The 17,496-nt window shown below is 36.1% G+C and overlaps 1 protein-coding gene across 1 annotated transcript in view; it reads left to right on the plus strand.

The window, feature by feature from the left end:
• Eif2a (eukaryotic translation initiation factor 2A) overlaps positions 1-17,496 on the plus strand; it is a 29,143-nt gene that overhangs the window by 2,646 nt on the left and 9,001 nt on the right. The window contains exons 2-9 of the mRNA XM_031373902.1: positions 3,195-3,264; positions 6,820-6,894; positions 9,389-9,507; positions 11,640-11,739; positions 12,212-12,294; positions 15,686-15,759; positions 15,889-16,033; positions 16,163-16,279. Of these exons, the coding sequence (XP_031229762.1) occupies positions 3,195-3,264; positions 6,820-6,894; positions 9,389-9,507; positions 11,640-11,739; positions 12,212-12,294; positions 15,686-15,759; positions 15,889-16,033; positions 16,163-16,279 (783 nt within the window). The remainder of the gene's footprint in view (positions 1-3,194; positions 3,265-6,819; positions 6,895-9,388; positions 9,508-11,639; positions 11,740-12,211; positions 12,295-15,685; positions 15,760-15,888; positions 16,034-16,162; positions 16,280-17,496) is intronic.

Below are 17,496 nucleotides of genomic sequence, written 5' to 3' on the forward strand. Positions count from 1 at the left end.
AAAAAAAAAAAAAAAAAAACCCAAAAAACTATTTTCTGTATTTCCTGGTTCTTGCTCTTCTTTTATTAAAGGAGACAAGATTTATCCCCAGGGAGATATTCAACCAGCTTAGTGACTCTAAAGAAAAGAGGTTTTTTGTTTGTTTGTTTGTTTGGCCAACATTCCCAGCAGAAATCTCAGGCTCTTTCCTTTAGAGAGTGTGGTTGATATGGGTCTTATTTTTTTTCTTTTGTTGCTGTTTTTTCTTATCAGTGTTCTTTTGGAGTTTACTCTCTGCCCTAGTATGAAGTATAGATCTTAAATACCAATTGTAAGAAACCCCTTTTGGTTGCCTAGAACATCCTGAGTTCCTATAATATTGCCAGAAATGAACAAGATAGAGGATCTGTGCTACCAATTAAAAGTGTCACTGGAGCTGGGGAAAGCTGCTAAAATCCAGGTATTTGAGGTGAGGAAAAGCTTCCCTGCTCTGTCCATCAGAGAAAGGCCATGTACTTGGTTAGCAGTGAGAATGACAGTTTGATCACATTCACATTTTATACTTCCATTGCAGCCTTATTAGGACTGTACTGACAGTTTGCCGTTCTATTCTAGATTCATATGTAAATTCTGAAAAAGGTCTTAGTGTGTTAGCTTCTGCTACCCCTTTGTGAATGTGACCTTACCCTGGCTAAATTTCTACTTTACAACTAAGGTATGATCTCAAAAAACTCCCTAATTTGAAAATTTTATTTGTGGTTTATCCTTCTAGTGTTTGTTAAACATGTAACTTATGTATAGTAGCCTTTAATGCCAGCACTAGAGGGCAAAGGTAGTCAGATTTCTGTGAGTTCAAGGTAGTCTGGTCCACTTAAGAAATTTCCAGGCCAGCCAAAGCTACATAATGAGATACTGATTTTTTTTTAAATTAATTATAGCATTAAGACAATGTGGCCTGTTTTAAATCGTAATATATCTTATATGCATTGCAGCAGTTTAATTGATTTGGTGCTGAGAAATGCTACTGTTTTGCCTGTGTGGTAGCAGAATTTTAATGCTGTAAAGAATAAAACTTCAGGGCTATTGAGGTAACTCCAGGGGAGATATACTCCCCTTAAGGATTATAAGATTGCTTAGCACACACACAAAGTGAACGGGTAAAACAATGGCGATAACAACAATGTGTTTATAATGTATATATGTTACTTACCCTGAGCATGGTAGCTCTTAGGAGGGAGATCTCTGAGTTCCAGGACAGCCTGGACTACATAGAGATTTCTAGGCCAACTGGGGCTACCTATATCATGAGACCTTGACTAAAAAAAAAAAAAAAAAAAAAAAAAAAAAAAAAAAAAACCAAAGTTTTAAAATATTTTCAGCATTTGACTTAAATTATAGCAGTAGATCAAACTGGCCTCAAACTCTATGTCCCTGTGTCAATCATCTAAGTATTGGAATGATAGGTGAGTGCTACCATACCCAACTAGAAATCATCCTGAAGACAGTGGTAAAGCTTTTTAATCCCTAACACTTAACACATAGTGAAGGCACACTTCAAACAGTCTGTAAGCCATTGTGTACAGAGTCTCTGTTTTGAAATGTACAAAGCAGCTTGATAGGCTGCATTCTATTGTCAGGTACTGGTAGGGACTATCTTCCCAAAATAGCTCAGCTGGTAGTTGACATATGAGAAAATGGCTTCCACCTGTTTGCTTACAACAACCTTGAGTCTTTATGTGCTTGCTTACTTGTTTTCTGTTGTTAACCTGGCAACTCCATAAAAACATAGATATTCATTCTACCTTGATGTTCTTTGGACCTGCCTAATACCTGAAATTGAGCTAGTTAATTATGTATGTATGTATGTATGTATGAATGTATGTGAGTACACTGTAGCTGTACAGATGGTTGTGAGCCTTCATGTGGTTGTTCAGAATTGAATTTTAGGACCTCTGCTTGCTCCAGTCAGCTCCATTCGCTCTGGCCCAAAGGCTTATTTATTATTATACATAAGTGCTCTGTAGCTGACTTCAGGCGCACCAGAAGAGGGCATCAGATCTCATTACGGGTTGTTGTGAGCCACCATGTTGTTGTTGGGATTTGAACTCAGACCTTTGGAAGAACAGTCAGTACTCTTACCTGCTGCGCCATTTCGCCAGCCAGAGCTAGTTAATTCTTAGTCAGAGTATGTGTTTTTCTAATAATTTTCTCCTAACAGTTCTTGGAAAAATAAAAAAATAAAAGGATTAGAATTGGAGCTAAGCCCCATCCACGCCAGCTACTACTGTTCTTGCTTTCCTAGTAACTAAGAAAAGGGTGGAAGCCTTTAACTAGCAGAAATGCAAATGTAGTGGAGCCATGGGCTTTGGTTACAGTTTCTTGGTTGTTTAAAGTGCTGTTAAAGTAGCAATTCTTCACTACATCCTGTTACATTTTTCTACATCTTACTCCCTGTGGCTTTACTCTGAACCAATGTGTATGCTTTTCTGTGAGAGCAGTGCAGACTTTCCCCATATCCAGATCATTTTCTCCATTAAACCAGATTGATCTTTTCAAAATGCAAGTCTTGATTTAGAAGTCAGCATGAAACTCTTGAGGTTTTATTCTTAAGATACTTTTTGCTGTTGCTGTTGTTTGTTTTGTTTCTCTGTGTAGCCCTGGCTGTCCTAGAACTCACTCTGTAGACCAGGCTGGCCTCGAAATCCACCTGCCTCTGCCTCCCAAGTCCTGGGATTAAAGGCATGTGCCACCATTGCCCGGCTTATTCTTAAGATACTTAAGACCAACATTATTTTACTTTGGCCTCCATATTCTTCTAGGTCTGAAGCCTGTTTTCTTTTCCAGCTTCTCTTACCCACATAACTTTCTTTCCATTTTGTGATCCTTCCAATTTCCTATCTTTCCCTGGGATTGCTTGAACTTGTTACTGTTCTCTTTGCTTAACTGAATTCAGCTAAGTTCCTACCCTTTCTACTGTGACATAGTACTTTTATTTTGATGGTGATATTGTTTTTAAGTTGCATATTTATTTCTATCCAGTTATAATGATTTTTATGTGAAAAGGCAAAGTAGGCTTGAATTGTTAACATTCTATAGTATAAGAAAATGTTTCACGAATTCTCTGTACTTTTTGATAGCCTTTGACTTTTGATAACATTCAGTAATAATGCTGGATATTAGTAGAGTAACCAGCCTTTTCTCTGTTGTTTCTTTAGTCAGAGGATCAGAAGGACTGTACATGGTAAATGGGCCGCCCCACTTCACAGAGAGCACAGTGCTAACAAGGTATGGCTATGTCAGATACAGTGCACACCCGAAGATTGCTGTTGATGCTGTGTTTCTTAAGATACTTTAGTTTTTATTGTGTGTATATGGGTGTTTTCCTCATGTATGTGTCTAAGCAACACATGGGTGAGTGGTGCCCATGGAAACCAGAGGAGGGTGTTGTATTGTCTAAAACTGCAGTTCCAGGCAGTTGTGAACTGCTAAATGGGTGCTAAAAACTGAAGCTGGGTTTTCTGGAAGAGCAGTGAATGCTCTTAACTGTGAAGCCATGATTCCAGCCCATTAACCAAGAAAGAAAAACAATAGATAAGCTAGTTTCTTGGAATTTTTTTTTTAAAGATTTATTTATTTATTTATTTTATATGAGTACACTGTAGCTGTCATTGGACACACCAGAAGGGAGAATTGAATCCCGTTACAGACGGTTGTGAGCCACCATATGGTTGCTGGGAATTGAACTCAGGACCTCTGGAAAAGCAATCATTGCTCTTAACCCCTGAGCCATCTCTCCAGCAGGATGTTTTCTTAACAAGGCAGGAAGAGTATGTATTTCTTTGTCAAGAAAGATAATCTTTGTATTTCTTTCCTTTTTTTTTTTTTATTTTATTTTTGGTTTTTTTTTTTTTTCAACACAGGCTTTCTCTGTATAGCCCTGGCTGTCCTGGAACTCACTCTGTAGACCAGGCTGGCCTCAAACTCAGAAATCTGCCTGCCTCTGCCTCCCAAGTGCTGGGATTAAAGGCATGCGCCACCACCACCTGGCATCTTTGTATTTCAAAATCAATGACTTATAGTCTGGAGAGAGATGGCTCAGTAGTTAAGGGCATACACTGCTCTTCCAGAGGATCCCAGTTAGGTTCCCAGCATCCTCATCAAGTGGCTCACAACTCCGTATAATTCTAGCTCCTGTGGATGAACCACTCTCTGGCTTCCGCATATGCTGCGTGTGCACGTGCACAAATACAACAGACCATATCTTTTAAAAAACGGAGGAGGAGCAGGAAAGAAAGAACTTATTAACGGCTTAATATGATTGAGTTCGTGTATTTAGTTTGGAAAAGTTTCATCTTCTAGAATGAGAAAAACTTGCAAAGTCACTATTAGTAGTCACTATGCTGCCAGAAGATGATAGTGGCATAAGAAAGAGAGTAAAATATATATGTATGCTACGTATCTGAATATATGTATATTTTTCCAGAAAGAAACAAAGGAAAATTAAGACAAAACGATAACCAACAATAGGTGACAAAATATACAACTTGAGACATCTGTGAATGAACTTTGGTAGACATATAGTTTTGATGTTAGTCCATATAATTTCTTAAATGATAAAATTGGATAAGAATAGAATAATTAAAATGGCTAAATGAAAAAGGTAAATTTAGCTTATGTTGGGGTTTTGTAATCTTACAAAGATCTACAAAATTACTGAATACATTCAGCAGTGTTATTGTTCAGTAAAGTTATTGTCACTTGAGGCTATTGAAACATAAAGTAATAACCGTTGTGTTGCTATTACCAAAATATCTGAGTAAACAAGAAATGGAGTTTATTTGGGTTCCAATTAGTGGTTGACTGGTCCCTTACACTTGTGCAGAACATAATAGTGGCAGGTCACAGAGGAGATTTTTCATGTTCTAGAAGCCAGGAAACAGAACAGAGCAGCAACAGGAAAGGACCAGGGTAAGATGTAACCACAGGAACATGCCCAGGAGTGACCATCCTCCAACAGGAGCCCGTCTTCCACAGTTTGGCCACGTTCCAATGTGCCATTCACATTTTGAACCTATCAGTGGATTAAGCCATTCATTAGATGAGAGCTTTCATGACATGATCTCATATACACACCTCCAACTGTGTTTTGCTTCAAGCTAGTCAAGTTGAAAGTCAAAATTAACAATTAGAATAATTGCATTACTTTTATTAGGATCAAAATTATTTTTAGAATGAGTAAAGAGACTTGCATATATCTATATGAGCTCATTATTTCTTCTTACAAAATTATTTGTGGGACTAGAGTGGTGGCTCAGTAGTTAAGCCATTTGCTCTTTGAGAGGATCCAAGTTCAGTTCCTAGCACCCACGGTGAATGGTTACAACCTCTTATAAATGTGACTCCAGGTGATCCAACTCCCTCTCTGGCCTCCAGTGGCAATAGTTCACATATTGCTTGAATGAACACACTTCCACATACAACATACACTACAAACAAATAGATCTTAAGTAAAACATTTAATTCCTAGTTTTGTCCAGGTAAAAGGCAGAAAGCAGTAATGAAAGAAATATGGATCTTGTGAAAGAGTCACAGGAATCAACTAGAAAGAGTTTAATGGCAACCTAAAACAGGACAATTTGAACATTAGGAATTATACTGGCTGGGCGGTGGTGGTGCACGCCTTTAATCCCAGCACTTGGGAGGCAAAGGCAGGTGGATCTCTGAGTTCGAGGCCAGCCTGGTCTACAGAGTGAGTTCCAGGACAGCCAGGGCTATACAGAGAAACCCTGTCTCGAAAAAACAAAAAAAAACAACAGCCAAAAAAACATAAATGTGTGTGAGTAAACATGAGTCTACTGGTGTAGTGACATTAAATGAGAACTTTGTGGCAAACAAATATTTCAAATGCTAAGTAACAGCAAATATACCAAGAACTGACCAATACAGCCTTTTAAATAACACGACATCGTTGAGTACTTAGAGTTTTCATTCTTTGCTAACTGCTGACACGGGTCGTATTTCCACAGATGATATACAGAAGCCACTGATTTCCTAAGGCCTCTGTGTTGTTTTTATATAGTAAGTCTCCACATAGAGAAATTGATGGGAATTGATTTTAACTTTCCAGATGCTGGGGCCGTTAGTCCTTGAGGCATTCTTTCCACCATGTTTTGTTACCAGGTAGTCTGTTTGTTTGCTTGTTTTTTGCACTGTGGGCATTCAGTTTTATTGTTTTGGCTTCTTTGGAGACTAATGTCCTATTACTGTGAAGAGGTACCATGACCACTACAGCTCTCATAAAAGAAAGCATTTAACGGGGGCTTGCTTACAGTTTCATAGGTTTAGTTCATTTTTAGCATGGTGGCATGCAGGCAGACTTGAGGTTGGAGAGGAGCTGACCATTTATATCTGGATCCACAGGCAGCAGAAAGAGAGGGACACTGGACCTGTCTTGGGCTTTTAAAACCTCAAAGCCCACCTCCAGTGACACAATTCCTCCATTAAAGCCACACCACCTAGTCCTTCTCAAGTAGGGACACTTCCTGCTGACTAAATGTTCAAATCCATGAGTCTATAGGGGCATTCTTATTCAAACCACCACAGTAAAAAATTATCTATTTCTGCAGGTTTTTCTGCTTGCATGAAACTAGTTTCTAGCATACTTTACAATGGTTACTGACAGTAAATTTCTAAAAGGTAAAATATTTAAATAGACAAAAACATTTTGGAATATTTTCTAAAATTTGTGTAAATTATGCATTGAATTAATGAATTGTAGACATTTTAATCAGATTTTTAAGGAGTATTATTAATGCATTTTCTTTCTTTTTTTTTTTTCAGAGAATCTGGAAAAAATTGCAAAGTCTACACTTTTAGTAAGGATGGGACATTGTTTGCCTGGAGCAATGGAGAAAAGTTAGTGTCCATTTGTCGAAAATTTTCTGTGCACCATGAATATGACTATAGCTGGCATGATTAGAAATGGATATGTTTAATTATCATTGATAAAGACTCTTTCTTTTTTTTTTAAATTTATTTCTTTTTGTTTTTCGAGACAGGGTTTCTCTATGTAGCCCTGGCTGTCCTGGAACTCACTCTGTAGACCAGGCTGGCCTCGAACTCAGAAATCCACCTGCCTCTGCCTCCCAAGTGCTGGGATTAAAGGCATGCGCCACCACTGCCCAGCTAAAGACTATTTCTTATTGTCATGTGTAGTGAGAGTACTTTGAATATCTTCAAGATGTTTTTATATATATGCCATAAATTGAGTTATATAGTGACTTAGAATTAAAAATTACTATGAGAAAAATTATTACTGAGGAAACCAAAAAGTTATTTGAAATAGTGTTCTGAGTTATTGGTTAGGGTTTCTTAAATTCACTACTATCATTTAGAAAATAATTATTTTTTCACTTGCTAACTTTAGACTTAGATATTTTGTATTTTTGCTGTTAAATTGGTGACTAAAGTTAGTATTAGTTTTATTGTGTATAGAAGCATAGAAATTATTCAAATGATTAGTATAATTTATATTATATAAAGTATCAGATTACAAAATTGATTTTGTAAGAAAATACTTTCTTTAAATGGTCATATTTTTCTTAAAACCAGCTCTTTTGCGGGGCAGTGGTGGCACACACCTCTAATCCTAGCACTTGGGAGGCAGAGGCAGGTGGATTTCTGAGTTCGAGGCCAGAGTCTACAGAGTGAGTTCCAGGATAGCCAGAGTTATACAAAGAAACACTGTCTCGAAAAACCACAAAAACAAACAAACAAACAAACAAACAAAAAAAAAAACACCAAAAACCAAAAAAACATCTCTTTTGAATTTTTCACAAAGTCACTATAATATTTCACAGATCAAAAAATGTTCATCCATTTTTTGCTTATTTTTCTTTTGTTGTTTTCAACTACATTATGATTATACTGTTAGGCTTTTCAAAAGAGAAAAGGCTATATGCGTTAGTCTAGAAATATGAATTGAAAGTTTTGTTTTGTTTTTTAAAGATTTATTTATTATTATATATAAGTACACTGTAGCTGTCCTCAGACACACCAGGAGAGGGCATCAGATCTTATTCTGGATGGTTGTGAGCCACCATGTGGTTGCTGGGATTTGAACTCATGACCTCTAGAAGAGCAGTTGGTGCTCTTTAACCACTGAGCCATCTCACCAGCCCCGAAAGTTTTTTATAGTGGTAATATATTATAAAATCTTCTGAAAGTAAGATCAAATATGATTAATTAACCATTAAAGACTGGTAAATTAGTTGATTCACTTTTTAAGTTATTGGCTCTTAACTATAAAATATTTCCATTATATATAAACAGTATAATCTTAGCCACGATGTTAAGGGTGTTTTGTTTTGTTTTGTTTTGTTTTGTTATTGAGACCGGAGTCTCTCTACATAGCCCTGGCTATCCTCAGACTCACTATGTAGATCAGAGTGGCCTGGAACTCACAGATATCCCCCTGCCTCTGCCCCCTGTAATTAAAGGCATGTACCACTTTGCCCAGCTCAGTTTCTTTTCAATTATATATTTATTTACATATGTATGGGTTATGGGTGTTTTGCCCACACATGCATCTGTGTACCATGTGTATACTGCCCTTGGAGGCCAGAAGAGCCATCAGACCTGGTTCTGGAGTTTATCATGTGAGTGCTGGCACTCCAAAAAGGGTCCTGTGGAAGAACAGCCACTGCTCTTGACCTCGCTGTAGTTCTACCCTGGAAGTTAAATGCAGGAAAGTAAATTAGGACACACTGATTTCCAGAGCTTGACTGTAGCATTTATCACTAAAATGCTGAGCAGATCAATTCATTTAAATTTTTTTTTTTTTTGTCTAAGCGAATTTGTTTATAAAATCAACATAATGATGCTTATAAAGATTCAAATAGATTTATAGGATGTGGTTTGACCTGTGCTTGGCCTGTGTTATGTAGAAAGCATACAAAGTGGAGCAGTGGGGAACAACTTTTATTCTGTAACTACTGCCATTTTGTCGTCATTCTTAACAGGCCTATCTGTGTGTTAGACCACTTTTGAGATTTTAATAAACTTGCTTACAGATTTCCCCAACAAATACAACTACTAATTTACATTTAAAAAGCAGGCTTCTCCATTCTCCCTTTGATTTGATGACCCTCAGCTTCCCTGCAGCCTAGCCGTGTGCTGGCTCTATTGGAAGTCCTACCACATGTAGATCTTTCTGCTAATTCTGTGCTATTTCTCAATACTTTGGGAGTAAAAAAGTATTGCCTTGTATTTTTTGAAACTTCCTGAAAAGTAGTTATGAAAAGTGAACAATTGGGAATGTTCTATATTTGAAAAGAGGTATCAGTGTTTTGGTTAATGCTGGCAAATTTTAAAATGGTAAATTTGCTGAAGTATTTTCTTTTGAAACCAGAGTAAATATAATCAATGTCGCTGACAAGGGACTACTGCACTCCTTGGACCTCCCAAAAGCAGTTTGCCTTGAATTCTCGCCAAATAACACTGTCCTGGCAACGTGGCAGCCTTACACTAGTAAGTATTTTCCCCTTATAAAAATATTCTAGCAAGAGCAACTACATTTGGAGGGAGAAAAACTAGGTTTATAACTTTGTAAAAGGTAAGGTCCAGCAGACACTCCCCACTCACACATACACACACCCAACCATCTGAGGGAATATAATCTTAGTGTATGACTGAGACTGCAAGTGAACCATGTACCTTAAGCCACCTTGGATGGCCTTGAACTTCTGATCTTCCTCTCTGCACATCTTGGATGCTGGCTCTCAGGTGTATACCACCATGTCCCATCCACGTGGTTCTGTAGTCTAAACCCAGGGCTTCATGCATGCTAGGCTAGCACTCTACAACTGAGCTACATCCCCCGCCCCAACCTTTCTCATTTTAGTTAAGTAAGTACTTAATGTACTGTGACTGTAACTTTTACTGTTTGAGATATCACAGAAAAATCAGCACAAAACTTTGTTCATAATTTCATGGATAGATGATCATTCTCTTTGCCAGTCTTAACATCTGTAAGCCTGCAGCCTTTGCTCACATTAAATAATTAAGAACTTTAACCTTCTCACTTTAAGGAAGCTCCTTACAGCTTTTTTATCCAAATTGCTACCATCACTATTTCTATTTTTCTACTCATTATGCAAAATAAAGGATACTTGAGAGCGCTGCGGCAGTAAGTATAATAACCAAGATGGCTGTTAGGTAGGTAGAAACATGTGGATGTAGTATGGATATACAGAATATAAATATGATTAATGAGGCAGATGGATCTCCTAAGCTCAAGGCCAGCCTGGCCTACATAGAATCAAGACAGCCAGAGCTATATAGTGAGACCTTCTCTCACACAAACAACAATTTTTTTCAAAAGATGATTCATTAATAAGAAAAACCTGTGTTCCAGTTAGACAGAATGAATAGCTCAAGGTGATATCCAGTTTAAAACTAATGAGTTATATCTGGGATCTTATTTTTAATACTTTTGGGTCCTGATTAACTGTAAATAACATACCTCAGGATATGGAGAGAAATTGTAAATTGTGAGATAAAGGAGAAGAAAAACTGCAAAGAAAGAAAATTTAGAAAATAAGTAACTGCTGACTAGAAAACATTTCTAAAGATCTGGAATAATAATGAATTAGTCAATGTTTAAAATAATCGCTATAAGAAAAAGACAATACAGTAGATATACTATCAGAGTGTGTAGTGTTAAATATCTATGGTTCCAGAGGAAGATTGTGGATTGGAGATGAGTTTAGCTAGAATGAGACTTTGTCTCCAAGAACAAAAAGAGTAGAAAACAATGTGCTATTTTGATATATTTAAAGCGATCTGATGGTAATGCTATGTGAACTTTTACATAACCATGCTTTAGCTGTACATGACATAATACAGGAAAGTTGTATAGAGGCTGTTTTAAGAGCATTTTATTAAAGAGACTGGATGTACCTCAGTTGGTAGAGTGCTTGCCTACATTTACAAGGCCTGGGTTTGATCCCTAACACTGTGTAAACTGGGTGAGGTGTTACAAGCCTGTAATTCCAGCACTCAGAGAATCAGAAGTTCAAGGTCACTCTCTGCTACATAGGAATCTGAGGCCAGTATATATATATATATTATGACCCTGTCTTGTTAAAAAAAAGAGAGAGAGAGAGAGAGAGGATGGGGTGGACCCATTCTTTAACAGTGACAATCTTTTTGAATAAATAAATAATAATGGTTCATTGTTGAGTTATAAACCTCAGGGTTTTATTCTTTCAAGAGGCTTGGACTCTCATGAATTTTGTTTTTCCAAGTAAATTAAAGCATAATTGGGAATCATAAATAACTTTATTTTTATGATCCATATGTACAAACCTTCTTGACTTTATCCCTGTTACAGTAATATATATCAGCATTAATAAATAAATCCCTCAAGCCTTCTTAAAACTTATCATAACTAATCATTTCAGAGATGTGGAGCTTTCACTCAGACATGTCATGTTGTCATGGTTTTAGCAATGAGCAACTAACTCCATAACAAAGACAGCAAAGAAAGTTGATTGAAGGCAGTTCTTTTATTTAATATTCTTAATCCTATTCAAGATTTTTATGAGAATCAAATCTTACAAATTTTAGAAGACAATCACTATAAAATATTTTTATTGCAGCTTCTAAAGATGGCACTGCCGGGACACCTAACCTACAACTTTATGACGTGAAAACTGGAACATGTTTGAAGTCTTTCATACAGAAAAAAATGCAAAATTGGTAAATAAATGCTGTAAAGTGCAATTTTATGAATGTTTTGTCTCTATGTATGAATTTACATTTTTGTATGCCTACTAACCTTGGAGGTCAACAAAAGACTTCAGCTCCTCGGAATCCTGGTTTTCTGCAAGAACAAGTGCTCTTAACCTCTGAGCTCTCTACAGCCTGTAAAGTGATGTATATTGCTGATGTTATCAGATATATTTGCTTCTCTGGTATTGTCTTGGAAGATAAGTTAGACCAAAATATAGGACTTTAAGGGTTTTTAAGTGTATAGAAACATACTATAGTAAAAATATTGTCCCTTTTAGTCTCTAAAAAGGAACAGTATTTTTTTTAAGATACAACAATTGAGTAAGACTATTAATTAGTACGTTGGTAGTAGACATCATGTAAATATTTGATCTTAAACAGCATCATAAGCTTTAACATGATCCTATTTTTTCCATTTTTATTTTTTCTTTTGACATAGGTGTCCTTCCTGGTCAGATGATGAAATTATTTGTGCCCGGAATGTTAACAACGAAGTGCACTTCTTTGAGAACAACAATTTTAGTATGAAAGAACTTACTAAATAATTTTATTATTTACTTTAAAATACAGCTTTAAACGTTTTTTGTTTGTTTTGTCGTTAGTGCTAAGAATATAGTTTTCCTTTTCTCAGTGACATCATAGGATCATCCTAAAGATAATTGATGTATTTATAATTGTTATCTATATTCATTTGCACAAATCTTTGTAAATCTGAATGCCACTGATATTCTAGAGCATAAAGATTTTCTTTTTATAATACCTATATTATTAGGTAATAGGCAATAGCTATTAAAATATTAGAATAACTCTTTTCTTCTTGCTGTTGAAATTCTGAAATACAATTTTAAAATTTATGTTTATTTTTAATTATTTAACTGATTAATTTTTGAGACAGTGTGAAACTACACAGCTCTGCCTGACTTAAAGTTCAAAGAGATCCTTCTATCTCTACCTCCCAAATTCTAGGATCAAATGCAAGTTTAGGTAGCCCATGCCTTTAATCACAACATTTGGGAAGGAGAGGCATGGATCTGTGAGAAGGAGGCTAGCTCAGTCTACATCGTGAATTCCGGGACAACTAATCTGTAGCCCTGGCTATCCTGGAACTAGATGTCTAGAGCAGGCTAGCCTGGAAGTCTCCCTACCTCTACTTCCCAAATGCTAATATTAAAGGCATGTGTTAACTAGCACACCTGCCGTAAAGTGTTTTGTTGTATAGAATTTCTGTTTCAATAATCACGAGCTGGAAAGATGGCTCAGCAGTTACAAGCACTGACTGCCCTTCCAAAGGTCCTGAGTTCAAATCCCAGCAGCTACATGGTGGCACACAACCATCTGTAATGAGATTCCCTCTTTCTGGGGTGTCTGAAGACAGCTACAGTGTACTTACATATAATAAATAAATAAATCTTTAAAAAAAAAAAGAAAAATTGTCAACCACAATAATTTTCAACCATGGCTAGTCTTAATTTCTAACATCTATTCAGTTATCATTTCTCTACTAAGCTAAAACCAAACAAATATTTTAATATGTATCACTGAAAGTTAGGGTAGGCCCTTAGTTTTTAAAACTTAGCTATATAAATGTCATAAATAATATGATTATTATTCAGACTTCTGATACTGCAAATGTTCTGTTAAGTTTTAAAAGTCAAGATCCAAAACTGTCATATATTGCAATTTGATGTCTCTCAAATTTCTTTTATCTCTAAGTTCCCTCTTTTTCACCCCTTATAGTAAATTGTTTCTTTTTTTGAGGGGTGGGGTATTTATTTGTTGGTTTGTTTGTTTTTTGAGACAGCATTTTTCTCCATAGTCCTGCCTATTTGGACCTGGCATTGTTTACCAGACTGGTCTTGAACTCAGAGATCTGCCTGTTTCAGCCTCTTAAGTACTAGGTTTAAAGATTTATACCCCTACACTTAGCCAGCAGTAGATTATTTCAAACACTCATTTTTCTTTTGTATTTTCCTGTAGTTTGAAGTTTGCTTTTATTTCTTATCATATAATTTAAAATCTTATCAGTCTTATATAAATTGCTAATTGAATGTAGTTTTTTGTTGTATAAGGTATTTTAGGATTATCTCACATATTTCCTGGTACTTGTCTAGAATCAGCTAACATTCCAAGCCAGCTGAGTCCTTTTCATGGAAAACAATATCTGCAGACTATAGTCTTGACTCCAAGGCTTCACTGTACTATAGTAATCATGGTATCTAGACTTTTTTCTTTCTTCCTTCCTTTCTTTCTTTTGGGAGGCTGTAATATTTAGGTTCATGCTGATTACTTCCATTTAAAAGTTGCAAGATTTAAAAACACTTTTAAACTTATTTCATTTTATGTGTATGGTTACTTGCCTACATGTATGTATACACGTGCCTGGTGCCTGTGAAAGTCAGAAGAGGGTATCTCGATCCTCTGGACCTAAAATTACTAATGGTTGAATGCCACCATAGGGTGCTGGCAAGTAAACCTAGATCCTTTGTAAGAGCATGCTCTTAACTACTAAACATCTCTCCGGCCCCTTTAAAAAAAATACAAAATTTAACTTAAACTTACCTATATTACCTTTTACCCATGTCAAGGGTCCTTTTTCTTTGGTAGATCAAAGATAGTGGTTTGGGAATATTGCAATCACATAAGTATTTATTGTGTTCCACATTATTCACACTGTATTCTGGAAAAAAAAAAATACCAACAGTAATACCAGTAATACAATTAGTGAGAATAAAGAAAAGATAATTCTGTTCATTTATCTGTAGAGCATCTAATAGTGACTGAACACTTGTTATTTTATTATACTAAAATAAGAATTGGTAATTTTGCTTGTATGTACCAAAGAAGACATGTAGGCTCCTTTTGTGCAGCATTTAGTCACTATAGACACCATAGTATGCACTACATTTTCCTGCTTTTGATACTCCCACCCCCTTGGCTTTTGCCTTAGCTTGCTTATTTGTTTCCTTGGTGGGTCCTAGTTTGCTTCCTGTACCTGTGACCACTTTAGAGAAGGAAAGAGTTTATTTTATCTTACAATTTACCAGTCCATTATGAAACCAGAGCAGGAACCAGGAACCCAGGGCACAGGGACTGAAGAATTCTACTTACGGTCTTGCTCCCCAGAGCTCAGCTTGTGTTTTTATAGAACCTAACATTATGTGCCTGGAGTGACACCACCATAGTGGATTGGGTCCTCCCACATCAGGCAGTAATCAAGGAAGGTCTCCATGGATTTACCTACAATCTTAATTTGATGGAGGCAATTCCTCAAGAGGTCTTTCCAAGTGACTCTAGTTTGTATCAAGGTGACAAAAACTAATGACCACTTTCTTAGTTTGCTACAGAAAGGAAAATCTCAAGTTTGATAGTTTCTTGTGCTACATTTGAATACTTCCTGACATCTGAAACTGAATAAAGAGAATAGCTCTTTATCCCATTAACTGGGGTAACACTGTTGCTTGTTAACATGGATGCTTGTTGCTTAGGATAGAGTAATCAGTATTAGCTATCTTATTATTATTTATCATATAGAGTTTCTATATGATAAGCACAGTTTACATTAGCAGGCTGAGGCCCATCTTTCCCATCTAATGGGCTCTGTGACTTCTTTAATATAGAGATTGATATTCATTGGACCTTGTGCTTGGCATTATGTTCTTAAAGTCAATCCCTGGGAAATAGATGATATAATAATTAGTATCATCTTATTACTTGTCCATATTTGCATACCTACTAAATGAGTGAATGGAATTCAAGCCTAATCCTGTCTGGCTTTTCTACTGGATTGCTCTGCCTCATCATATGAAACTACAATAAACAGTTTGTAGTTATACTAGCCATTTATAATGAATTCGGAGTTTGATGAGTTTTGTTAATTTATTGTCCATCTCTAATCCGTTTTCTCTCGTTTTAGATACAATTGCAAATAAATTACATTTGCAAAAAGTTAATGACTTTAATTTATCACCTGGAACTCAACCTTATAAGGTAATTCTTGCTTTTATTTATTTATATAGCACATATGTTTTTTCTCTTTTTCAAAAGTATGTCTAAAAATATCCCTCTGAGTTATCTGCTTCTAAGAATTAAGTACTGACTTATACATGTGCATCTTAGGTGGCAGTTTATGTCCCAGGAAGTAAAGGCGCACCTTCATTTGTTAGATTGTATCAGTATCCCAACTTTGCTGGACCTCAGGCGGCACTGGCGAATAAAAGTTTCTTTAAAGCTGATAAGGTTACAATGCTGTGGAATAAAAAAGGTATGATGAATAATTTTCACTTTTATTATTAAATATTAATTTCAGCATTCATATATGTATAAATAAAGGAATATAGATGATTTTTAACTTCTATTTTTAATCTCATTAAATACTGTTTTTCTGTTATAGCTACTGCTGTGCTGGTAATAGCCAGTACAGAGGTTGACAAGACAGGAGCTTCCTACTATGGAGAACAAACACTGCACTACATTGCGACAAATGGAGAAAGTGCAGTTGTGCAATTACGTGAGTACTCCTTAACACTTCCTGTGGTAAAAACGGTGATGTTAAAAAAAAAAAATGTTTCAATGTCATAAAGGTAATACAGTCAAAAATTCTTTTTTATTTTTTTTTTAAAGATTTATCCATCCATTATATGTAAGCACACTGTAGCTATCTTCAGACACTCCAGAAGAGAGCATTAGATCTTGTTACGGATGGTTATGAGCCACCATGTGGTTGCTGGGATTTTAACTCAGGACCTTTGGAAGAGCAGTCAGTGCTCTTAACTGCTGAGCCATCTCTTGAGCCCCACTTAAAAATTCTTAATCAAGTGAATAAACTCAAATACCATAATGTTTATGATAAAATTCCTCTTCATTGAGAAGCTTAATGCCATCCTTAAGCAAGCCTGACTTTGACAGACTTAGGAGTAGAATCCGTGAGTGATGTGGTTTGTTGTAGTGGCTCTCTGAGCATTTAAGTACCACAGCAAGTCGATGTGCTGAGTCCAGTAACAGCTGCAGAAATGAGAATTAAAGCCAACATGTACCTGTTCACCTCTTATTTTGATAAGCTAATTAACTATAGCCTAATAGTGACTTTACTTAAAAATGTCTTTCTGGTTATTTATTTTATGCACGTGAGTGTTTTGTCTACATTGATATCTGTATACTATGTGCCTACCTTTTGCCCAAGAAGGCCAAAAGAGAGCACTGCATTCCCTGCAGCTGGAGTTACATTGGTTGTGAGCCACACACAGTTGGGTGCTGGGAATTGAACTCTGGTTTTCTGCAAAGGCAACAAGTAGCTCTTAACTGCGAGTCAGTTCTCCAGCCCCAAATACTGGCTTGTCCATTGTAGCACCACTCCCTCACTCTTTCACATTGAATGGAGCATGTGCAAGTAGAGAACTGTCCCATACTTCTCTCCAAAAAGCCTATGTTCCCACTGAAGTAAAATAAAATAGAAACCTGAAATACTAAGTAACTACAACAGATCGAAAGAAGACACTGAATTTTGTGTCTTTGTATTAATGAAGTCACAGTATAAACATCAGCCACTTAAACAAAGACATACCAAGAAATATATAAACTATAAATATAAAGGCCTATGGAATAAAAACTTAAAAATTCTTCACACAACTCTAAACTTAAATGTTGTTATTTCTCTTCTAGTTAATCTAAAATTTAAAATTATAATGCCACCTGTGGGGTTTTTTGTTTTGTTTTGTTTTTATTGTT

Source organism: Mastomys coucha, unplaced genomic scaffold, assembly GCF_008632895.1.
Source record: "Mastomys coucha isolate ucsf_1 unplaced genomic scaffold, UCSF_Mcou_1 pScaffold16, whole genome shotgun sequence".
In the NCBI taxonomy this organism is placed as follows: domain Eukaryota; kingdom Metazoa; phylum Chordata; class Mammalia; order Rodentia; family Muridae; genus Mastomys; species Mastomys coucha.